The following is a 19,884-nucleotide window of genomic DNA, read 5'->3' as shown; positions in this document are numbered from 1 at the left end:
TAACAAAGAAAAACAAAACAGAGTGAGTAAAACAGAGAAAGTGGAAAGGTAGGAGGGAATTTGCTTAAAATAATGTATACAAATAAATAAAAAGGATTGAAAGTCATTGGATATACCAAGAAAAAATTGAAAAAGAGTCATGCTAGATATATAATATTCATAACAATTGTCCCAATGTTATACTCCTAAGATACCAGTGTTTTGTGCAGTTCTTAGGTTATAACTAAGATTATGTTTAGAAAAATCAATTAATCAGAAAATAAAATAAGTTGGAGTAATATAATAGAATGACTGGTATTATAATAGAAAAGCAAAGCCAGTATCGATCATCTAATGAAAAATTACGAAAAGATAATAAAACTCCAGTGATTCGATTTTATAATTAGACAAATGCTACACATTGATAGAATTTACTCTTCTCATCTGTTGAACCACTGAAAAAAATCTGTCACGGAAACTTTCTAATCTAACCCCCAAATATTCTATTTTGTAAAAATGTAAGACATGTATAATGTATTTTTTGTGTTGTTACATAAAGTTTTAATGGTTACATTGGCCATAGAATTATAGAATAATAGTTAAGGAGCTATTTTAGAGATTTTTATACTGTGAAGAACGAATAACATCATTCTATTTCAAGACCTTAGGAACTTTCCTAAGAGTAGATTGTTATCTTGAATGAACTATGTTTTAACCATAAGGACACCCAGGTGAAGGAAACTGACTAGATTAGGGCAAATATATTTACTGATAAAGAGAACATTAACCATTTATGGGAGGTAATATACCCTTATCTGATACACAGCCCAGAAAAACTACTGCTTTTCTGAAAACTGTAATTACTTTTTTCCAATATTGTAGCTTGGTTTTAAACTTTCACTTACTTTTTCTTCTGACATTTCTTTTTTTTTTTTTTAAGATTTTATTTATTTACTTGACAGAGAGAGATCACAAGTAGATAGAGAGGCAGGCAGAGAGAGAGAGAGAGGGAAGCAGGCTCCCCGTGAGCAGAGAGCCCGACGCGGGACTCGATCCCAGGACCCTGAGATCATGACCTGATCCGAAGGCAGCGGCCTAACCCACTGAGCCACCCAGGCGCCCCTCTTCTGACATTTCTAAGGTAAAGGAGAAACAGTTATCAATAGCTATCTATATCTATATGTATATCTATATACATCTATCTATCTATCTATATATATAATTTGTAATTTGTTCCTTCAGAGTCAGCCATATGGGTAAGAAGAATTAGTTGCCATTTAGGTAATGTCATTTGTTAAAATTCTTCCATTCTAAAATAGGTATCCCATCTGTGGGTTGATGCTCCAAATTCCTATTATTAGGCTCACTTTCCAGGTAAGATAGTAAGGCTGTAGAAAGCCCTTGAGAAATGCAAATAAACTATTACTGACCTTCCTCAGATTATTATGGAGTGCTTGGAGGCTTTTATTCTCTGTCGGATGTGGAGGTCATGAATTCCTCCTGGTACCCCAGGTGAAAGCTCATGAAATGTGTATTAACCTCTTTACACACATTTTTCTCTCAATTAGAAAGAGTTGTCCAATGTTACAAGAGAATTCTTCATAAAATCTATTGCTTTTAATATTTCTTATTGCTTTCTTACTATTACAAAAATCATAAACTTGACAAAAAAGGTCATTTAACAAGTGGACAAGGAACCATTTTAAGAGCCAGAGAAGGAATAATTATGAATAAATGTGAATTTCATGAAGTGAAAACTTGAATCTGAAACTAAACTTTTGTATATTGAATGATTAAAACTTTCAGCTAAGTATTAAGTGAAACTCACTTAAAATTTTGACAAATTTTGCCCATTTTTTTGAGTCACGGTTCATGCCAAATCTATAGATCTAAAATTATCATATCTTCACTCATTTGGATTGTTTCCACATTTAAAAATAGATTTTCGTAGAATATCTCTGTTTAATGTAGGTACCCAAGACTGTCTTATAAGTCTATAGTAAAAGAGGAGCATGGAATGCTCTGCCTGGAATGCAGAAGGATACTTAAAAAGAGCTGATGAATAAATTACATTTAATTGTATCAAACAATTGAAAGGGTCAGTGCGGTTTTTGTTTTTCCCATTATCCACAAGTTTTGCATTATGTTATATTATCTGCGATTGTATCCAAAATAATTTCATAAAACATTCACTTTATATTATCAGAAAAATAACAACAATAATACTAAGATTAAAAAAGTGATATTCTGGGGCGCATGGGTGGCTCAGTGGTTTAAAGCCTCTGCCTTCGGCTCATGATCTCAGGGTCCTGGAATCGAGCCCCGCATCGAGCTCTCTGCTCAGCAGGGAGCCTGCTTCCCCCCCCCCCCCCCGCCTACTTGTCATCTCTGTCTGTCAAATAAATAAATAAATAAATAAAGTATTTTTAAAAAGTGATATTCTATAATTAATTGTGAATTTGAAAGCCATTCCCTATCTATTCACTCACATTTACTCCTATCTAATTTGGCCATATTCTCTCATTTTCTTTTCGTTTTGCTAGGCTTATATATGAAGCTGCAGGTTTCTTTTTCTAAAACTGACATATAACTTTCTCTAACACCCATCACCCATCATTTACTTGTATGGAATTTCTGGGGTTACATAAGAAGATAAGGGTACTTAATCAAGGTAGTCTTTGTAATCACTTATTAGTGAAACCCAACTTTGTAATCACTTATTATTAAACCCAACTGTTCTATTCTACTGTGCACTCTTACATAATAAAAGATAGTTCTTTTTATATCTTAGTTCTTTGAATCATTTTCTTAAATTCACAAACTTGATAAATGGAGCATTTAGATTAGATGCTGAAGAAACAATATTGATTTGTGTTTTTTCTTTTATAATAACAAACAATAAATCTTCAGACATTTATTAAAATTTCTGGCATTTCAGATTCATTATCTATCAATCAAAGGTAATCAACTATAAAGACTTTGGTTTTAAGTGGTGTTTGACAAAAATGTTTCATTTCATCTAGGAGGAAAATGTTATTTCTTTTAAGTGAATGGGAAGTTTAAAAATTATGTTGGTTATTTTGAGACTATCAGATAAGTATAAGAAATCTCTATACATTATGTTTTAGGTATGTAAAATCCATAAATTTAAGCTTAATATCTGATATTCCCACTAATACCTACAAAGACTAAGTGATACAAATGAATGTTCCTGAAACTCTCATTTTATGTAGATCAAATCAGAAAAATCACATGACTCCAACATAAAAAATGACCTCACATTATTATTTAAGAGATCTTTGCATTCATGAAAAATACTTCATTTTAACTAGAGATTTTGTGCAAAAAATTACATTTGAGAATAACACAAAACATCAAAATGTAGTCTCCAAAAGAACAAGTGACCAGATTTTTTTTTCTTTTACAAGTAAATTTAATTAGATAGACATGTTTCTCTTTACCAGATAGTATTGAGAATTTGTGAGCTGGAATTGATGTAGGAGATTCCTTGGAATGATGTGTGGATGGATGTGTGAATGTATGCATGTTTGAACATAATTTGTTACCTTTCCTCTTCTTGACTCAAGTAGTCACTACTAATACACTTCATAGTGTTTAAGTGAACACCTTACTCCTTCGGTTAGGGTATATATCAAGGCTTCTATCAAGTCACCTCAAAGTCTCTAAACATGCAGGGCAAGCCAATGTGTTCTCTGTTATTTAAAATTTGAAAATTTGACAAATACATTTTTAAAACACCCAGTTTCTGAAAAAAAAAAAAAAAAACCACAAACACATTAGAGATTTGAATAATATGGGCTATGACTGCATGAAGAAAAACACATATGTTGACATTTAAAAGATTTATGAAAAGAAGTCCACTGGAAAAGTTGAAAGCAAGCTTAACTAAGTGGGGGTTTTTCTCCCTCTTTCTTGAATAAGTTCACTTAACTTCAAGAGAGGAAGGTACTTTAGCTTACAAAGAGCATTGGATTGAGAAGCATTGCTCTACATGTTCTTGTATTTTAACAAGCGAAAGAGACGGCGCCATGAGATTTTATGTAGTAGAATGAAGATCTGTCCTTCACATTTAAAAAAAATACTCCTTATATGGTTTTCCTGTAACTAGAATTCCCGATTCCACAAGAAGTCATGTACAGTCACTTTTCAATAAACTTGACAAAAGCAATAGAAAGTTGGCTGATGCTTCTATTTTTTCAACTCAACTATAATTATATTGACATAACCTAAAAGGACAGGGAACAACGAGGAAAATCTACACCATTCACCTTGTCTCCAAATCTATGGCCTTTCCAGCATGGATAAATGATAAACTTTGGAATTTCTTGTGGGACAGTGATTCTCAATTTTACAGTTGTTTCTAATTCTGATTGTACATTAGTATCACTTAGGAAGAATTTTCTTTTTAAAATACTGATTCTTCAAACTCTAGAAAAATTATGATAGACTCTGATAGTAGAGTTGAAGAATGGGTAAAATGGGTAAAATGTTTCCGTGGTGATAATAACAAGTAGCCAGGTTTAAAAACGACTAATTTAGATAAATATGAATAGGGAGTCATAGGGTTCAGAAGAATTGGGTTTAGGATTTCTATAACAAGGTCAGAAGTTTGGTTCATCTCTACTGTGTGAATTTGACCAAATTGCTTAACTCTAACCCTGAGAGACCTCATCTGTGAAGTAGGAATAATAGTCATTTCTACTTGACAGTGCAGTAAGGATTTAATGCAAAAAAGTTCAGGCACCACCAGGATCAGTGTTGACTGGAATACATTAAAAATGTCAAGACCCATTTCAGACCTACTGTTAAGAATCAAGTAGCCTGGCATACACATTTTCAATAAACTATCTAGATGATTCTTTTACGTGATGAGCTACGACAACCATGATTTTAATGGGTAATGGAAGTACCCATTAGGAGAATACCCAGTATGTATTAAGCACTCAATAACATGTAAGCTCTCAGCTGAGAAATTAAATTTTAGACTTTGTGTTTTCTAACCTAATACATCAGTTGAAATGTTAAAAATTCGGTTAATCAGGGCTCTTGGGTGATTTGATTTCGTCTGAGGTCATCATCTCAGCTTCGTGAGATGGAGCCTTTTATCAGGCTCCACGCTTAGCTTAAGATTCTCTCCCTCTGCCCTTCCCTGCTCTTCTTAAAAAATTCACTCACTCTCTCTCTTAAAAAAAAAAAAATTCAGTTAATCAACTGAAAATATTACACAAATGTTGCCAAACTACCAATTTGCAGATTTGAGCCTGGTGCTACAAAAGACCATCATTTAATGCATTAATTCAAATTTGCAACTTTTAGAGTCCTTTAATGCACTCAGAGTCCATGAGTTTGCTTTCTTTCTTAAATTCTTAAACTGAAGTTAGGGGGAAAAAAATTAGACTTTCAAGCTGTAGTTGCCTTCAGTGAAATACATTATGGAAGCAAATGTCTTAGATGTTCAAATTTTGAAAATTGAGAAGAAATATTTCCCTTGAAAGGACTTCTAATTATCTAAATTCATTTTAAGACTTTACATTACTTAATGAAGTAATGTTCTCTAGATAAACACATTATAGCCATATGCATTGTCAATATTCTCTTACCATAACTAAGAGGTGGTTAGGAGTATAGACTTTTGAGTTACATGGACCTGAAATAGAATCCTCTGTCTGTCACTTATATCAAAGTTATATGACTTTGGACAAGTTACTAAAACCTGATTTCCCCATATGTTCTTAGGGTTAATAATAGTTATTATTATATTTATTATTTTATACATTATTATGTTATATAATATATATATACAATTATATATTATATTAATAATAGTAATAGAAACCAGATTACTATCTCATAGGATTGTCCCTTTACCTGTTATATAAGAGAATAAAATGAACATGTAGTCTTCTCACTGTGTCTCCTAGTTGCTTAGAACATGTGGCTTATGTGTGAATGCTGTTCTAGATGTTGAGCCTACATTAAGTGATCTGTAAATTAGAGAAGATTTATTTTTCTTTCCTTTTCCTATCAACACAGATGACTTTTCTTTGGAACTAAATAACTTAGTCTCACTCTGTGGCCTCCACTTCTACCCTCTACTAAAGATGAATTATTAACATCATGATTTCATTACTCAATTTCTAAAGAAATATTATTAATTCATTAAAATTAATTAAGTGTTAATAGGTGGAAATGAATGTCTTTCCTAGGTCACTCTTTAATTAAATGGGACAAAATTCAATAATTCTTCTAGTGGTTTAGTTTGCATAATGACCAACATTTGGTTTTTTTATATTTTTATTTCTCTCCATAGGTTGACAGGCAATTTCATTTAGAAATGAAGCAACTGATGAATTCTGAATCATCTGGGAGATTGATTAACATAATAAACTCTATTAAATCATAAACTTGAATTTATCATGAAATTGACAGAAATTTTTTCTTGTGATCTGGAAATATAACCTAAATTATTGGGTCAAGCCACTAAAGTGATTATGAATTAGACACATTTCTTAAAAATACTCCTAGACTACTTTAAAGATTTTTTAAAAATTTATTTGACAGACAGCTATCACAAGTAGGCAGAGAGGCAAGCAAAGAGAGAGAGAGGAGGAAGCAGGGGGAGTGGGAGAGGGAGAAGGCGGCTTCCCAGTGAGCAGAAGCCTGATGCGGGAGTTCCTGGGATCATGACCTAAGCTGAAGGCAGAGGCTTTAACCCACTGGGCCACCCAGAAGCCCCTCCTAGACTACTTTAAAACCCATGAATGCTTACTTATATAATCTCACTGTAACATACCATATATTTCTTTTTATTTTTAAGTCTGCATGGATGTAATTGTCTTCCTGTGTGCATTCATTTCAATAAATTATCTGTGAAAATTAGTGATTTAACTAATTGAACTTACAGTACTTTGGATTCCAAATTTGCAATGCTTTTACAATTCAGATATTAATATGCTTTGAAATCAAATGGAGAAATTTTAAGGAATTTAAACAAAAACAATGTTCTACATTATAGTTTACATGGCAAGATCAATAAACTTACTAATTTAGAATGTTGACATGGTATGTAAAGCTGGTTTCTTAACTTACTAAAAATGTGTTTTTGTACTAAACAATGTCCAATTCTATGACTCCTAAAACCTGTGGCTAAAAAAGCAAAACCAACTGCATATATTATGAGATTAAAATAAAATTAAACAGTAGTCTGTTGTGTTAAGTAAAATCATGCCTTGCGAAATCTTATATTGTGAGATCAATTACAATCATTGTTATTAAATTTACTAATGAAAATCAGAAAAACAGTAGAAATTTTATATATTTATAATAAATTTCATTATTTTTATAATAAATTTACATTAATAGTAACAGTGCAACTATATTCATAAGAATACAATAGGCATTATCAAAGTAATTTAACAAATGTCATTTTCTTCTTCTAAAACATAATATTAAATGTTAGGGTCACACTGTATGAAGAGTATTCATGATAGTTATTTTCAGTAGTGCATCAGATCATTATTTATTAAGCACCTTTTTACGTGGTGGTATACTGATTAATAATGTGTGGCTTTAACTACATTAAATTGGTTTGGCCAATTGAAAAATCTACCAAAAAGAAATACTACAAAATATATTTACTTTGAAAAGATGGTCAACTTCGTTTGCTTTGTCTAGAAGGGCACTTAAATTTTTTAAAATCAGTTTTATAAAAAACACATGACTGGTTACAGTAGGTCAAAGGAAAATTAGAAGGTAGACATACACATTTTGGCTTGTGGGTTTAAGTGAATGTATCTCCAACCATTAAATTATGGATACTTCAAATACACAATTAAGTCTTAGAAATTTTCTTTACTATTAGTGACAAATTTCTCAAGTAATGTTCCTATAATTGCTTCTCTAAGATTTTTAAGGACATTAATGAGGTCATGATTTATTACTAAATTATGGTAGATAAAGGTCTTACATACAATAAACAAAATTCTTGTGTCCAGTCACATATGATTTAGAGCTTAAGAAAAGTTGAACATTGAAGTTAAAATTGCGTTAATGGAATTTTTATATTTTTAAATTGGGTATTGACTTCATAGGAGAAAGCCTCTTTACTGTAATTCTATACAAAGCTAAGATTATAGATATTTTCACGTAAGGAAAAAGTATCATTCCTTTTATTAGCACAGATCAGTTTACCCTTTTGAAAATAACTGTCTTAGGCTGATTTATAAATCAAGGAAATGACTGTTTTAGGGAATTATCCTTCTTATACATATCCATTTATTTACAGTCAAATTATTTGTAAGTAAAGAATTATAATTAAAAAATAAATCCAATGTGATATAAAAAGATAGAAAGGTATAAACCTTCAATATCTTTTTTTTTTACCTTCAGTATCTTTCAATGGTATTAGTTGTTAAAGTGTAAAATGTAGTTTAAGTTATTGAGTTTATTTTGTAATAGTAGGGAATAACTCCTGCCAACTATTGATATCATTTCATGTGGTTCCATTATGACCAATAACACAAAAATATAACCAATGTAACCTATAGTCAAAACCAGATTACTGTAAAAGATAGTTAATGGTAAAGGAATCAAGATCTCTATTTTAACTTTTTGGAAATGTACTCCACTCACTGATAAAGTAAACAGTGTGGAATACCAGTGCTTAAGGGTGGCAGAGTATTGATATATTTAAAAGTAGGTGGGAATTATATAGATTATTTAAAGATGAGAAAATAGAACATACCAAAAAGTTAAATGTGAAACATTTCATGGGGGGAAAAGATGCATTTAATATTTTAAGACTTTTTTCATACATAGTTGGGGACATACTGCTGAGAAAATAATACTTTATTATGGTATAAGAAAATTGACTTAGAGGAAATTACAATAAAGACATTTATTAAATGTCTGGTTTGTAATAGAATTTAAAACCTTGGGGTTTGAAAATGGGATTGCCATTTATCTCTGCACAATACACAGATGATGAAGTGAATGAGGAGATAGAAGAGAAAAATTCCTTATATTTCTTCCAGACCTTTGAGAACACCATAAATTAAAAATTTTAAAAAGTTCTGCAATCGTTGGCTTTCAATTTTGACTGCTAACTTTATTTATGAACTGATTTATGTATACATTAAAATCATATTTATCTGCAGCTAGGCATAATAATTGTAGGTTACGTTGGCTAATGTAGTTTAAGCTGTAGAGACACATAGTATACTGAAATTATAAGCTAAGTTCTGAATACTGTTTATTCACTCTCATTGTTCATCCTTAAATAATCATTAAATAAAATAATTTCCAGCTTATTAAAATTAATGAGTATATGGTTTATAAAATTTTTCATTTAATAAGAAAAAATACTGAGAATATTATCAATGTATCTTTAATTCAGCTATTGGAAGAGATGGCTATGTAGGGTATTGCTTTTCTTTCAATACGACATGAAATCTGAACAGACTATATTCTTAGTGTGATTATATTTTTCTATGAGCATAAAAATCTTACTCATTTTATCACATAATAAATTGAACTTTTGGGTAAATTTTTGAAGAGAATATCTAGACAGAGCAAAATGGGAAACTGAAGTAATAGTTCAAATAAGAAACTACTTTGATCTCAAATATGCAAATATGTATGTTTTTCAGAACAGATGGTTAGATCCAATTATCTAAGAAATGGCCTCAAATCTACATTTCAATTTCAATTCTCAAAATAGAACATTAACCCATCTTAGAAGATTTTGGAATTAATGAAGTACTACTCTGGACTCCAGTCAGAGTAACCAGGATGAGCAGATTAATGAGGTGGAAGAGACAAGAATTCTGGAATGGTATGACCTTGTTTTCATAATATTTACAGTTTAGAAAGAGAATGCTTTTTGATGAATATTTGAATCTTCAATAGTTAAGAAATACAAATAAAATAAATTTAAAGCTAAAATTCTAAAGGTCCTATTTTGAGAGATTTGGGATCTTCTAACAAACAAATAAGTTTAAGGAATTTGAAGAATCTAAAATGTCCAGAAATTTCTAATGAGCTGTGATTTTTCAGAGAATGTGGTGTATAAAATATGTAAGGACACATAATCAAAAGCCAGTTCAGAAGGGAGACACAAGCAGGAAAGCTTGTTTAGGAACACTAAAGCCAAGAACAAGTGGAGGTGTGTTTGTCAAAAGTAATGCTAAATTCTTCTCCTATCCCCCTACCCCCCCATGTTGCTTCTCCATGTCCTCATATCAGGGAGATCATATGATAGTTGTCTTTCTCCGATTGACTTATTTCACTAAGCATGATACGCTCTAGTTCCATCCACGTCGTCGCAAATGGCCAGGGGTGGGAGGTTGGGGCAACCTGAGGGTTTTGAAGGGTCAGGGGTGGGAGGTTGGGGGAACAGGTGGTGGGTAATGGGGAGGGCACGTTTTGCATGGAGCACTGGGTGTTGTGCAAAAAGAATGAATACTGTTACACTGGAAAAATAAATAAAATGGAAAAAAAAAAAGTAATGCTAAAGATACAGACATCTCTCCTTCACCTTTTTCCTCTTTCCTCTTGCTCTTGCAAACACACACACACATACACAAATACACATATATTCAAATATATACACATACAGTAATATCTACATGTATACACACATATGTCTATGTGTACATATAGGTACACTCGCACACACACACACAGATCTATCTAGACATAGATACACACGCTCATATATGCAATGATACAATAATTTTGGAACATTCAAAAACAAAAAGTTAAAAGCAAACAAAAGACAAAGAGTAAGAACTAACCAAATTACATTTTGTTACAGCCTTCTTCCTTCCAACAAGAATAATACTGAAATGAACAGAGAAAAAATTCAAAGTAGAAATCTAAACAATGAAACTCAAGATAGACAAGGAGAAAGGAAGCCCGTTTTCAAGTTTGAACATCACTGCCCAGGTAATTTATAGACTACTGCACTGATAATTTTTGCCAGTTATGGAAGGAAATAAACAAAAGAATAGAAACGTGGTAATGAAAAAAGAAATACTTGGCAAACCGCAGCTCTGTGAGCTTACTGGAGTTTTTGGGCAAAATTTTAGAAATTACAAAAAGACTTTCATTCTTAATTTTTCAAAATAAAAGGGTTTAGATTTCTTAAATAGAAATCATTAATATTTACAATGGGAATATTAGGAATAACTGTTACAAATTTTGATGCGGTTTCCAAAGTAATAGAATGACAGGAATACGATAGATCTTGATATTTAGGAAGGCATTTACATAAGCCTACATGACATTCTTTAGCAACATAAATATAAAACGGTTCTCTGGATGACATTTCTAGTGGATAATGAAGTTGATGATATTGATCAGGATGAAGGCCTCTAGTAGTGTTTTGAAGGGCCATGTCCTTTTTTAACATATATAACATGGCTAAAAAAAGAAGAAACATTTATTTCTTGATTGATTACTTTGTTATCTCCTTTTCAGTTCTAACAGCCTACAAGGTAAAATAATTTCAACTTCACAGGTGAAGGAACTAAGATTCAAAAAGGTTAAATAACTTTCCTCATATCTGGAGGTCAGTAATTGCAGAACTGGGTTTCAAACTCAGGGGATCATGACCCTTCAACCGTATTTCCTGAGAGGACAAAAGGCACACATATCAAATCTGTGGTACCAGAAAGCTGGGGAGTTATGTTAAAACACTGAATGATGGAATCAAAAGCTGGAAGTAGGGGGTCATCGGTCAAAAGAAACAATGAAATGCTCTGGAAATTAAGACTAAATTTTACAAGAAACCTTCAAATAATTCATTGAGCATTCACCAAATGGCAAATCAGTTTTATCAAGAGATCAAGAAATAAATGTCATGAAATTTGAGTGTAAGCTTTATTAGTAGTATGGTGATAAAAATAAATGTAATCTTAAAGAGTATTAATGGAAATACTGATAAGGCAAAGAAAGAGGATCACACGGTTACCTTCAGATGCTGGAGGACACTAAGAGTAGAGTTTTCCATGATAATCCTGGGTGTCATGTTCTAAAGGACATGTTGACAAACTGGCAAATATTGAGTGATGTTTGCCATATAGACATTTAGAATAGCAAGTGTTTTCCCTACCATACCTTGTAATTTGTAAATATTTGTTTCACTTGGGTGTCATTATTGTACAGCATAGTTTTTCTATGATAGCTTTATAAAAATTCCCAGAGAATAATGATTCAGTAAGAAATGGAATGTTCTAGTCTCATAAGTGTAGCTGTATGAGAAAAGTAGTTCTAAATGATGTTTGGTTTTTAAATTATATTTTTATATGTGGAAAATATCTATCTCATAAAAGTAATATTTTTTGATGATAATGCAACAGTGCTTATATTAACACTTTTAATGTATTTTTATATCCAGATACATTATTGCTGCTATAACGTGTATTTTCCAAAAATGTAAAATTTCCATATTTTTATTGTGCTTTCATGAATGCTTTTCTTTGATGTTTATAAATTCTGAAAAGACTCCCTTCAGGAGAAGAAATTTAAATGTAAATAAGCTTTTTAGTCAGTTTAAAGTAACAAATTTAGACATTATTTAAGGTACATAATCATATTTTGTGCTTGAACTCTATCAGCATCTTATTCAGGTAACAATTAAATAACTCAACTTTTGTATTACATTCCAGTGTTTTTCAATGGATATTTGTAACAAAGAAAATAATATATATATTTTTAAAAACTTACTGCAAAGAGACATTGATGAGACATAATGCTTAATAACAGATTGAATGTAATTAAACCTAATAACTGTCTTTTTGCTCTATGCCTTTGAGACAAGATTATAGTAGCCATATTCAGAATTTTTAAAAACAGGAAATTCAACACTGACTCATGTAAAGAATGATTGGTCAGATTATCTTTTATAAAGAGAAAGTTTATCTGCCCCCTTATTCTCCAATGGAGAAGCTTTGTTTGTCAAAGTCTTTCCTTAAAAAGTTGACCTCCACTCAATCTATAAAGAAAACATAAATACATCCTTAGGTGACTGACCAGCTTATTCAAACCTGCTTTCCTAATGAAAAGATCAAGTTTAAGGTAAAATGTAACTCCTTAAAATCACTTTGCATTTATAATTCTCTAGCAAACGTTCAATATCATTGTTACCCTCAGCAATATTTCTGGAAGCATTTCCACAAGTTGATGTCAATGGCTGGTCTTTGGAAACACTCTCAGAACCTATGCTGACTCTATGAAGTTTACAATCACTTCATGGAGTCTGCCTAAGTCTTGAAATTATATGTCTTTGTTGGTTACCTTTTGTCATTAAAAGTACAGAAAAAAGATTATTTATAATTTCTGAGATATATGTAGAATATTATGCAACTAGCCAGTTAATGAAAGAGGATGAGAAAAGCCAAGAAAATAGAATGTTTTTAAACATCTGGCAAATACCCTCCAAATCAAGGCAAAATTGTAGGTTAGTGGCAGTGTTCATTTTTTCTTATGACTTTAAGACTTAGTTGTGCAACAAAATATTAATATTTATAGATTCATATTTTCTCTTTATTATACAATAGCATCTGGATGCAAAGAAAATACACAGTAGCTATTGTATCAATAAAAAAAATTCCCCAATTTTTATGAGTTTCTAATTTAATCATTTTGGATAGCATGAATAAATACTTTCCAATCTATAGAAACATATGCATTTGAACCTCTCCATAAACATGCATGAAATACTTTTCATATCTTCATAGTAAACACTTTCATCTCTGCTGTTTGTCAAAAGATAGAAAGGAACAGATAAGCTCAGGGCGTTCTGGACAACCAATGTCTTTAGGATGCACTAAGGTGTCCTGAAATGCTTTAATAGGACACATGGTTTAGGCACAATTGTCCAGTTCCTTATAGTAAAAGTTAGTCAAGTTTACTCACCATGTGGGTGCATATACAAGAGTATCTTTTCAGACACTTTAGACTTACTCCACAGAATGATAATATGACTTATGGAAGAATCATACTAGCCATTTCAAGATAGCATAACTTACTATATGAGACTTAGGTAGAGGTGAACAGAAGGCATAATTTATTTATGTGAGGAGTAATCTCTACGTAAGGGAAAGGGTGCTGTCTGGATATCAGAACATCTGATCTCTCACTTTGGCTTTACTATGAACTAGCTCTGAATATAGAAAAGTCAACTGATTTCTATGTTTCCTACTTTTCTCTTTTACAAGATGTCCATTTAAACTTCAAAAAAAGTATATGATAGATTACAATTTCAATTATACGAATTTTAATACAAAACTTATAAAATCAATTTCAAAATTTTTCCGCATTTACTGAAAATGTTTGTAAGAATGAACTAACTATAGGCCTTCTCTAATTTCTTCTATTAAATGTAGGTACCCAATATAACTTGAAAATATTGAGCATAACTATTCTTTTGCAAAAGGGAATCTAGAAAAAGACTGCTTCCCACAGAAAATTTATTAACAATAGGTGCTCAGTTAAGTGTTTCTATACAATGAACAATGCCCCTTTTTGTATAAATGATCAGGGGAGAAATATTTTAAGTCATTTTTTTTTCTTTCCATCACTCCACCTATGCACAAAATTCTGTTAATAAAGACATCACTTCTATGAGGAGGTATTCATTGTAGATGTACAGAAGTCTATGAAAATCTATGTTTACAATAAAAAAATTATCATTCTAACCAACTGCATATTCACATAGATGCTTAATAAAAGCTGTCTGATGATATAATGAATGTTTTAATTCTTGAGGAAGTGCACACAGCTGGCAACTGTTTTTCAAGACTCACCATCCAGCAAACTAAATTTTCTCACCTTATTTCATGTTGTATTTTTGACATTTAATTAAAATTTTGAAACTAACATCAACACATTAAAATATAAATGAAAGTAGCATTAACCATAAACTTTAGGAGTTAAAATAAATACAAGTGTGGACTAGAATAAAATTATGTTGACAATATGAAAATCAAAACTGCCAAAATGATTGGACTTTTCCTTCAAAATATCCCATCCATTGCTTTCCCTCCAACAAACAATAGCAAAAGGGAAGGTAGCAAAAAAGGAAACAGGAAAGCCTGCTTCGATAGCTGGACATATCGATTTAATTGGTTAAAAAGTCCAAATGCTAATGCTTCTAATAATCAGCCATTCTTTTTGCGTTTGGGTAACATATATCCTTATACAATTTATGTCAAATGGAATTTTTTGATTCACCTCTGACATTTCAAAGTTTCCATTTTTGAATTCCCCTAGTCTTAAGTAAGTAACACAGTGTCTACTTTGTTTGAAATCTACAACATTTTCCCCAACATCTAGGGCTCCATGATGTAAAATGTCATTTTGCCGATCTTCTGTTCCAGTACTCACTTTAATTTTTTTAATTAAAATTGGATTCTCAAATATAATCACAAACACATCTCCTACTGAAGGTGGTTTCCCCCAAAAGTACTCATCAACACTACTATAAGCCTTGCTTGCTTCATAATTTTCGAAAACATTCATATTGGTGTAGAGATTTGCAGGAGGGTTATCAGGGATGTCAAATGACTCTTCTTCAAAATCATCATCCTTCAGCTTATTCTCAGTCCCTTTATACGATGAATAATAACCCATGTGCTGAAAGAGAGATGGTTTAAAACGGATCACATTTTTCTGAGCTAAAAGACCCCGAAAATGAGTCAATAGCCAATCACAAGGCATTTCTTGATAAAACATTAATAAAAAGTGTGCCAAACGTGGGAGATCATGAGAATGATAAAGTTTTCCAATGTAGCCAAGCTTAGAGAACTCAAGAGTTACCCAGTAGGTTCCTTCTAGGGATGTAATGACTTTCTTGATGGCAGTTAAGAAATTTTTTGAACATCGAACATCATCTTCAAGCATTACATAATAGTCTGAAGTATTGGCACAAAAATTAAGCAGAAAAGCATAATCTACATTTTGCTTAGAACGAAATCTGACTCTGTCTTCTGGATCATTGTAATTTCTTTTAAGGCCATCCAGGATTGGGTAATATTCCTCTGGAGCATGTATAACTATTAATCTTCCTGCAATAATATGGTGGGCAAATTTCTGTGTAATATCCTGGACCATGACATCACGCCAGGATGAATTAAAGTCTGCTAGGTGAACCACCACTGAAATTTCCTTCAGCTCTTCGTAGCTGGATTGCTCAAAAATTGACTTGATCGTCTCAAGTAAATAGTTTCCTTTTTTTCGTTTCACTGATGAAAGTCCAATTGTAAGAAACCCTGAACAAAAGAATTCAGAAAGAAGACAAATTAAATGTGAAATAGGTTTTGAATAACATATAAAAAAATCTTTTCCCCTTGGGTCTGCTATGATATTAGGTAAAATTAGTAAATGATATATGTAGCATATTTTGTGAGTGAAGTCTTATGATAAATATATAAAGGCCATAGTACTTAATACATAATTGGTTTTTCTTTGGAAAAAAATGCATCTTAAGCCCAATGACATATGAACCTTATTGATGTAAACATTTGTTTGTGAAATAAAAAATATTATTTAAGGTGTTTTGCAGCTTAATGTGCTCATAAACGCCCATTAGAGAAGATAGATGTTTGGATAATATCCACACTATTAAAAAATGCAAAAGGAGAAGGATGTTAAGGATGACAAAGTCTCAAGTGATAGAAAAGAAAATTAAGCATAACTCAGTCTTTTAATCATCTTTAAATTTTTCATAGAAAACATGTTACATTTTCATTTCTCTTTGATCACTGTCATCTTGCACCAAAAAATTAATAATTGGACTTCACAATTTTATTTTGAAATTTACCTAGAATGTTAATTAGAATGCAAACAAAATTACAAACTATTTTTAAAGACTGCATTATTATTCAAATGTTTAGTACATTTTCCAATACATAAATATTACTGTTTTCCTTATTTTGAAACACACTTTAGAGCAATTTTCTGTGAGGAAATTTTTATTTAGACACCTAAAATCTAAAATTAGAAACTGGATATTTGTAGGGAATAAAATAAAGCCTTATGAAATGGCAGTTTACATCCAAGAAGTGTAGATGTCTCTTTCTTGAAATATTTTCACTTTATAAAGCTCTGATTCTCACCATGATTCAGAACTGAATAAAATTTCCTAACTACTACTTGAAAATAGGAAAATGTTTACATTCACCAAGATCACTGTCTTAATACAGACACCTACTTGTTGTGGCTTATGCAATAATGAAAAAGCCCTTTCCAGGAATAATCTTTCTTACTAGGCTGTCAGAGAGGTAGAGATTTTCACATTTTATTCAAATACCTGGATTTACGACCCTAACTTCTCTTGAAAAATGAATATGTTCTCTGGTACCATTCAACTCAAGATTCCAGCCTTTACTAATGCCGTAGAATAGCCAATACCATGAGAATACTTCCTACATGAAAGACAGGAATCTATGCATTTTGCCCATAATATGTATCTTGAATATTTCTAACCGTCTTTTGAGATAGTTTTGCACTTGTCATCGTTTCTGCTCGGTAGATGAGGAAAGGAAACTCAATCACAGGGAGGTGCATTCACAGGGACGTGCGAAGTGTGACACCCAGTGAGTGGTGTGGAGCCAACTTCCAAAGTGCCCTGTGTTTACCCTGTGTTTTATATCACCTCTTTGTATAAAGCAGTGGCATATGTGCCAATACATTTTAGTAAACTTAGGATGGAAAGGGAGAATCAGTAATGTTTGCACAAAGGTAGTGTAACAGATGGAGATAAAAATAAACATTGGCAATCTTAAGCAGTTAGAAGAAAGCTTAAGAGCAATAGACATTTGAGATGAAGGAATGAATGGGAGATAGACCTAAAGAAGCCCGAATGAAGTTAAGTTACAAAGTCCTCCACCTGGTGATCACAGACTCACTGTAAACACTTCTTAACAGGGAACTCAATTTCTGTGGTCCCCCCAGACCTATTAAGAAATTCATGACATCACTGTGTTTCATTGATTTCATGAATCATATTTTTCACACAAAAACATTTTAAAATCGGGTTGAATAGTACAATTAATGTCATCTTACAATTAAAATGGATAATGCTTATGGTCTCTTAGTGGCACATTAATCAGATCATGATACCTTCTACAGTCTATGATGTCTTGAAATCCATTAAGTGTGTGTATGTTACTTCTCAGATCCAATCTACTGATAGTGAGTTGAGTAGTTTTCTCTAAAAATTGAGGTCTACCTGGAACCTCAGAATGTGAACTTATTTGAAAATAGATTCTTTGCAGATATAATTATTTAAGGATCTTGAGATAAATCATATTGAATTTAGAGTGGGCTCCAAAGACAATGACTAGTACCTGAAGAAGAGGAGAGAACACAGAGAGACAAGAGACCAAGGGAAGAAGACCCTGGGGTAATGGAGGCTGGTAGTTAAGCCCCCACAAACTAAGGAATACCAAGGTGACCAAAAGCTGAGAGAGTCAAGGAAAGATTCTCCCCTATAACTTTCAGGTGAGTGACTCTGCCAGCACCTTGATTTTGAACGTCTGGTCTCCAGAAATATGAGATAATAAATATCCATTGTTTTAAACTACCAAGTTTGTGGTAATTGGTAATAGCACCTTGGTAAACTAAAACAATGACTCTCACTACTTCAAAAGCCGTGGCAAGTCATTAAAAAGCAAAGCATTAGAGTTGGAAATGAGAATGGTTGTTTTTTTTTTTTAAAAAGGAAAGCTCTAAAAGCTCAAATAAATTAAATTTTCTCAGTCTCTCTACATGGTCCTACAGCAAACTGTTTGAAAATTTATACTACAATTAAGCATTTACAATTTTTTTTTGGCTATTGATGAAATTGGATCAGTAATTGTAATTTGTGAAGAAACACTGAATTACTTCCCAAAGAATATATATTAGTAATGCCCAAAAACTTTTATTGTGATACAGATGAAGTTGGTTGTCATTGTTTTAAAATAAAAATACTTTATGTGTTCTTGATTTGAAAGTGTAGGGATACTTACGCTTTCTTTGTAAAGGCGTGGCAGCTAAGTAGCGATAGGTGACATTGATGGCTCCTGAGAAATTAGATAAATCTTTGAAAGTATGCACATAACGTTCTGAATTCAACTGGTGTGTGGATGTTTCCCTTATAAGTTGTTTGTCTCCTTCCTGAATGCCAAGAAGGAGGCAGAGAAAATAAATAAATAATAGATGTCATGATTAAATAACATTTCTCCTTACACAACAAACATATGGTGTTGATATGTAACATGGGTATTATCTAAATCTCAACTACTGGCGCCATAAGCTACAGGACCCCATCTCTCACCTGAATTCCCACCTATAGTCGCTACTCCAGGCTCTCCTACTCTACTGTGGTCTTCATACTTCTCTTCCATTTGCTTTTCCACAATACACACTAATAATGGCATTTTCTAGACAAAAAATTCCCACATGAAAACTCCTACTGCCTTTATGTTAAAATTCAAAATCTTTACGATACTTCAATGATCTTAAAATTCACAATAATTTACTTGTATCATGTAAAGCTAATTCTAAGTTTCCCATATTTGAGTAATACTAAGCTATCTCATCTTCTTTAAGCATTGTTCAATAATACCAGACATTATTTCTATATAATTATTTCTGGGAAATTTATTAATCAAGAGGTTTTAGTCAGTCACTTATCAATGGCCACTATAATCAAGGACAGTTGAGAATAGATAGTCATGGTCCTTGTGATGTCAGTGTTCTTTCAAATGTCCTCAAGATATTTTAATACACATTTGTACCAAGTTAAGGAAATGTCTTCAGAACTTGCACTAGTTTTTCCCATGTATGTTTGCTTGTGAGTGTGTGTGTGTGTGTGTGTGTGTGTGTGTACATGTGCAT

General features: G+C 32.0%; 1 protein-coding gene across 2 annotated transcripts in view; it reads right to left on the bottom strand.

Moving 5' to 3' along the window:
- Positions 1-14,465: 14,465 nt before the first annotated feature.
- MGAT4C (MGAT4 family member C) overlaps positions 14,466-19,884 on the bottom strand; it is a 682,332-nt gene continuing 676,913 nt past the window's right edge. For both annotated transcript variants that reach the window (XM_046012919.1, XM_046012920.1), the window contains 2 exons: positions 19,014-19,161; positions 14,466-16,271 (listed from right to left, as the gene is read on the bottom strand). In XM_046012919.1, coding sequence (XP_045868875.1) covers positions 15,130-16,271; positions 19,014-19,161 — 1,290 coding nt within the window. In that variant the 3' untranslated portion in view covers positions 14,466-15,129. The remainder of the gene's footprint in view (positions 16,272-19,013; positions 19,162-19,884) is intronic.

This window comes from Meles meles, chromosome 7 (genome assembly GCF_922984935.1).
Source record: "Meles meles chromosome 7, mMelMel3.1 paternal haplotype, whole genome shotgun sequence".
Lineage (NCBI taxonomy): Eukaryota > Metazoa > Chordata > Mammalia > Carnivora > Mustelidae > Meles > Meles meles.
The sequence above is the reverse complement of the archived record's forward strand: the minus strand, read 5'-3'. Positions and strand labels throughout refer to the sequence as shown.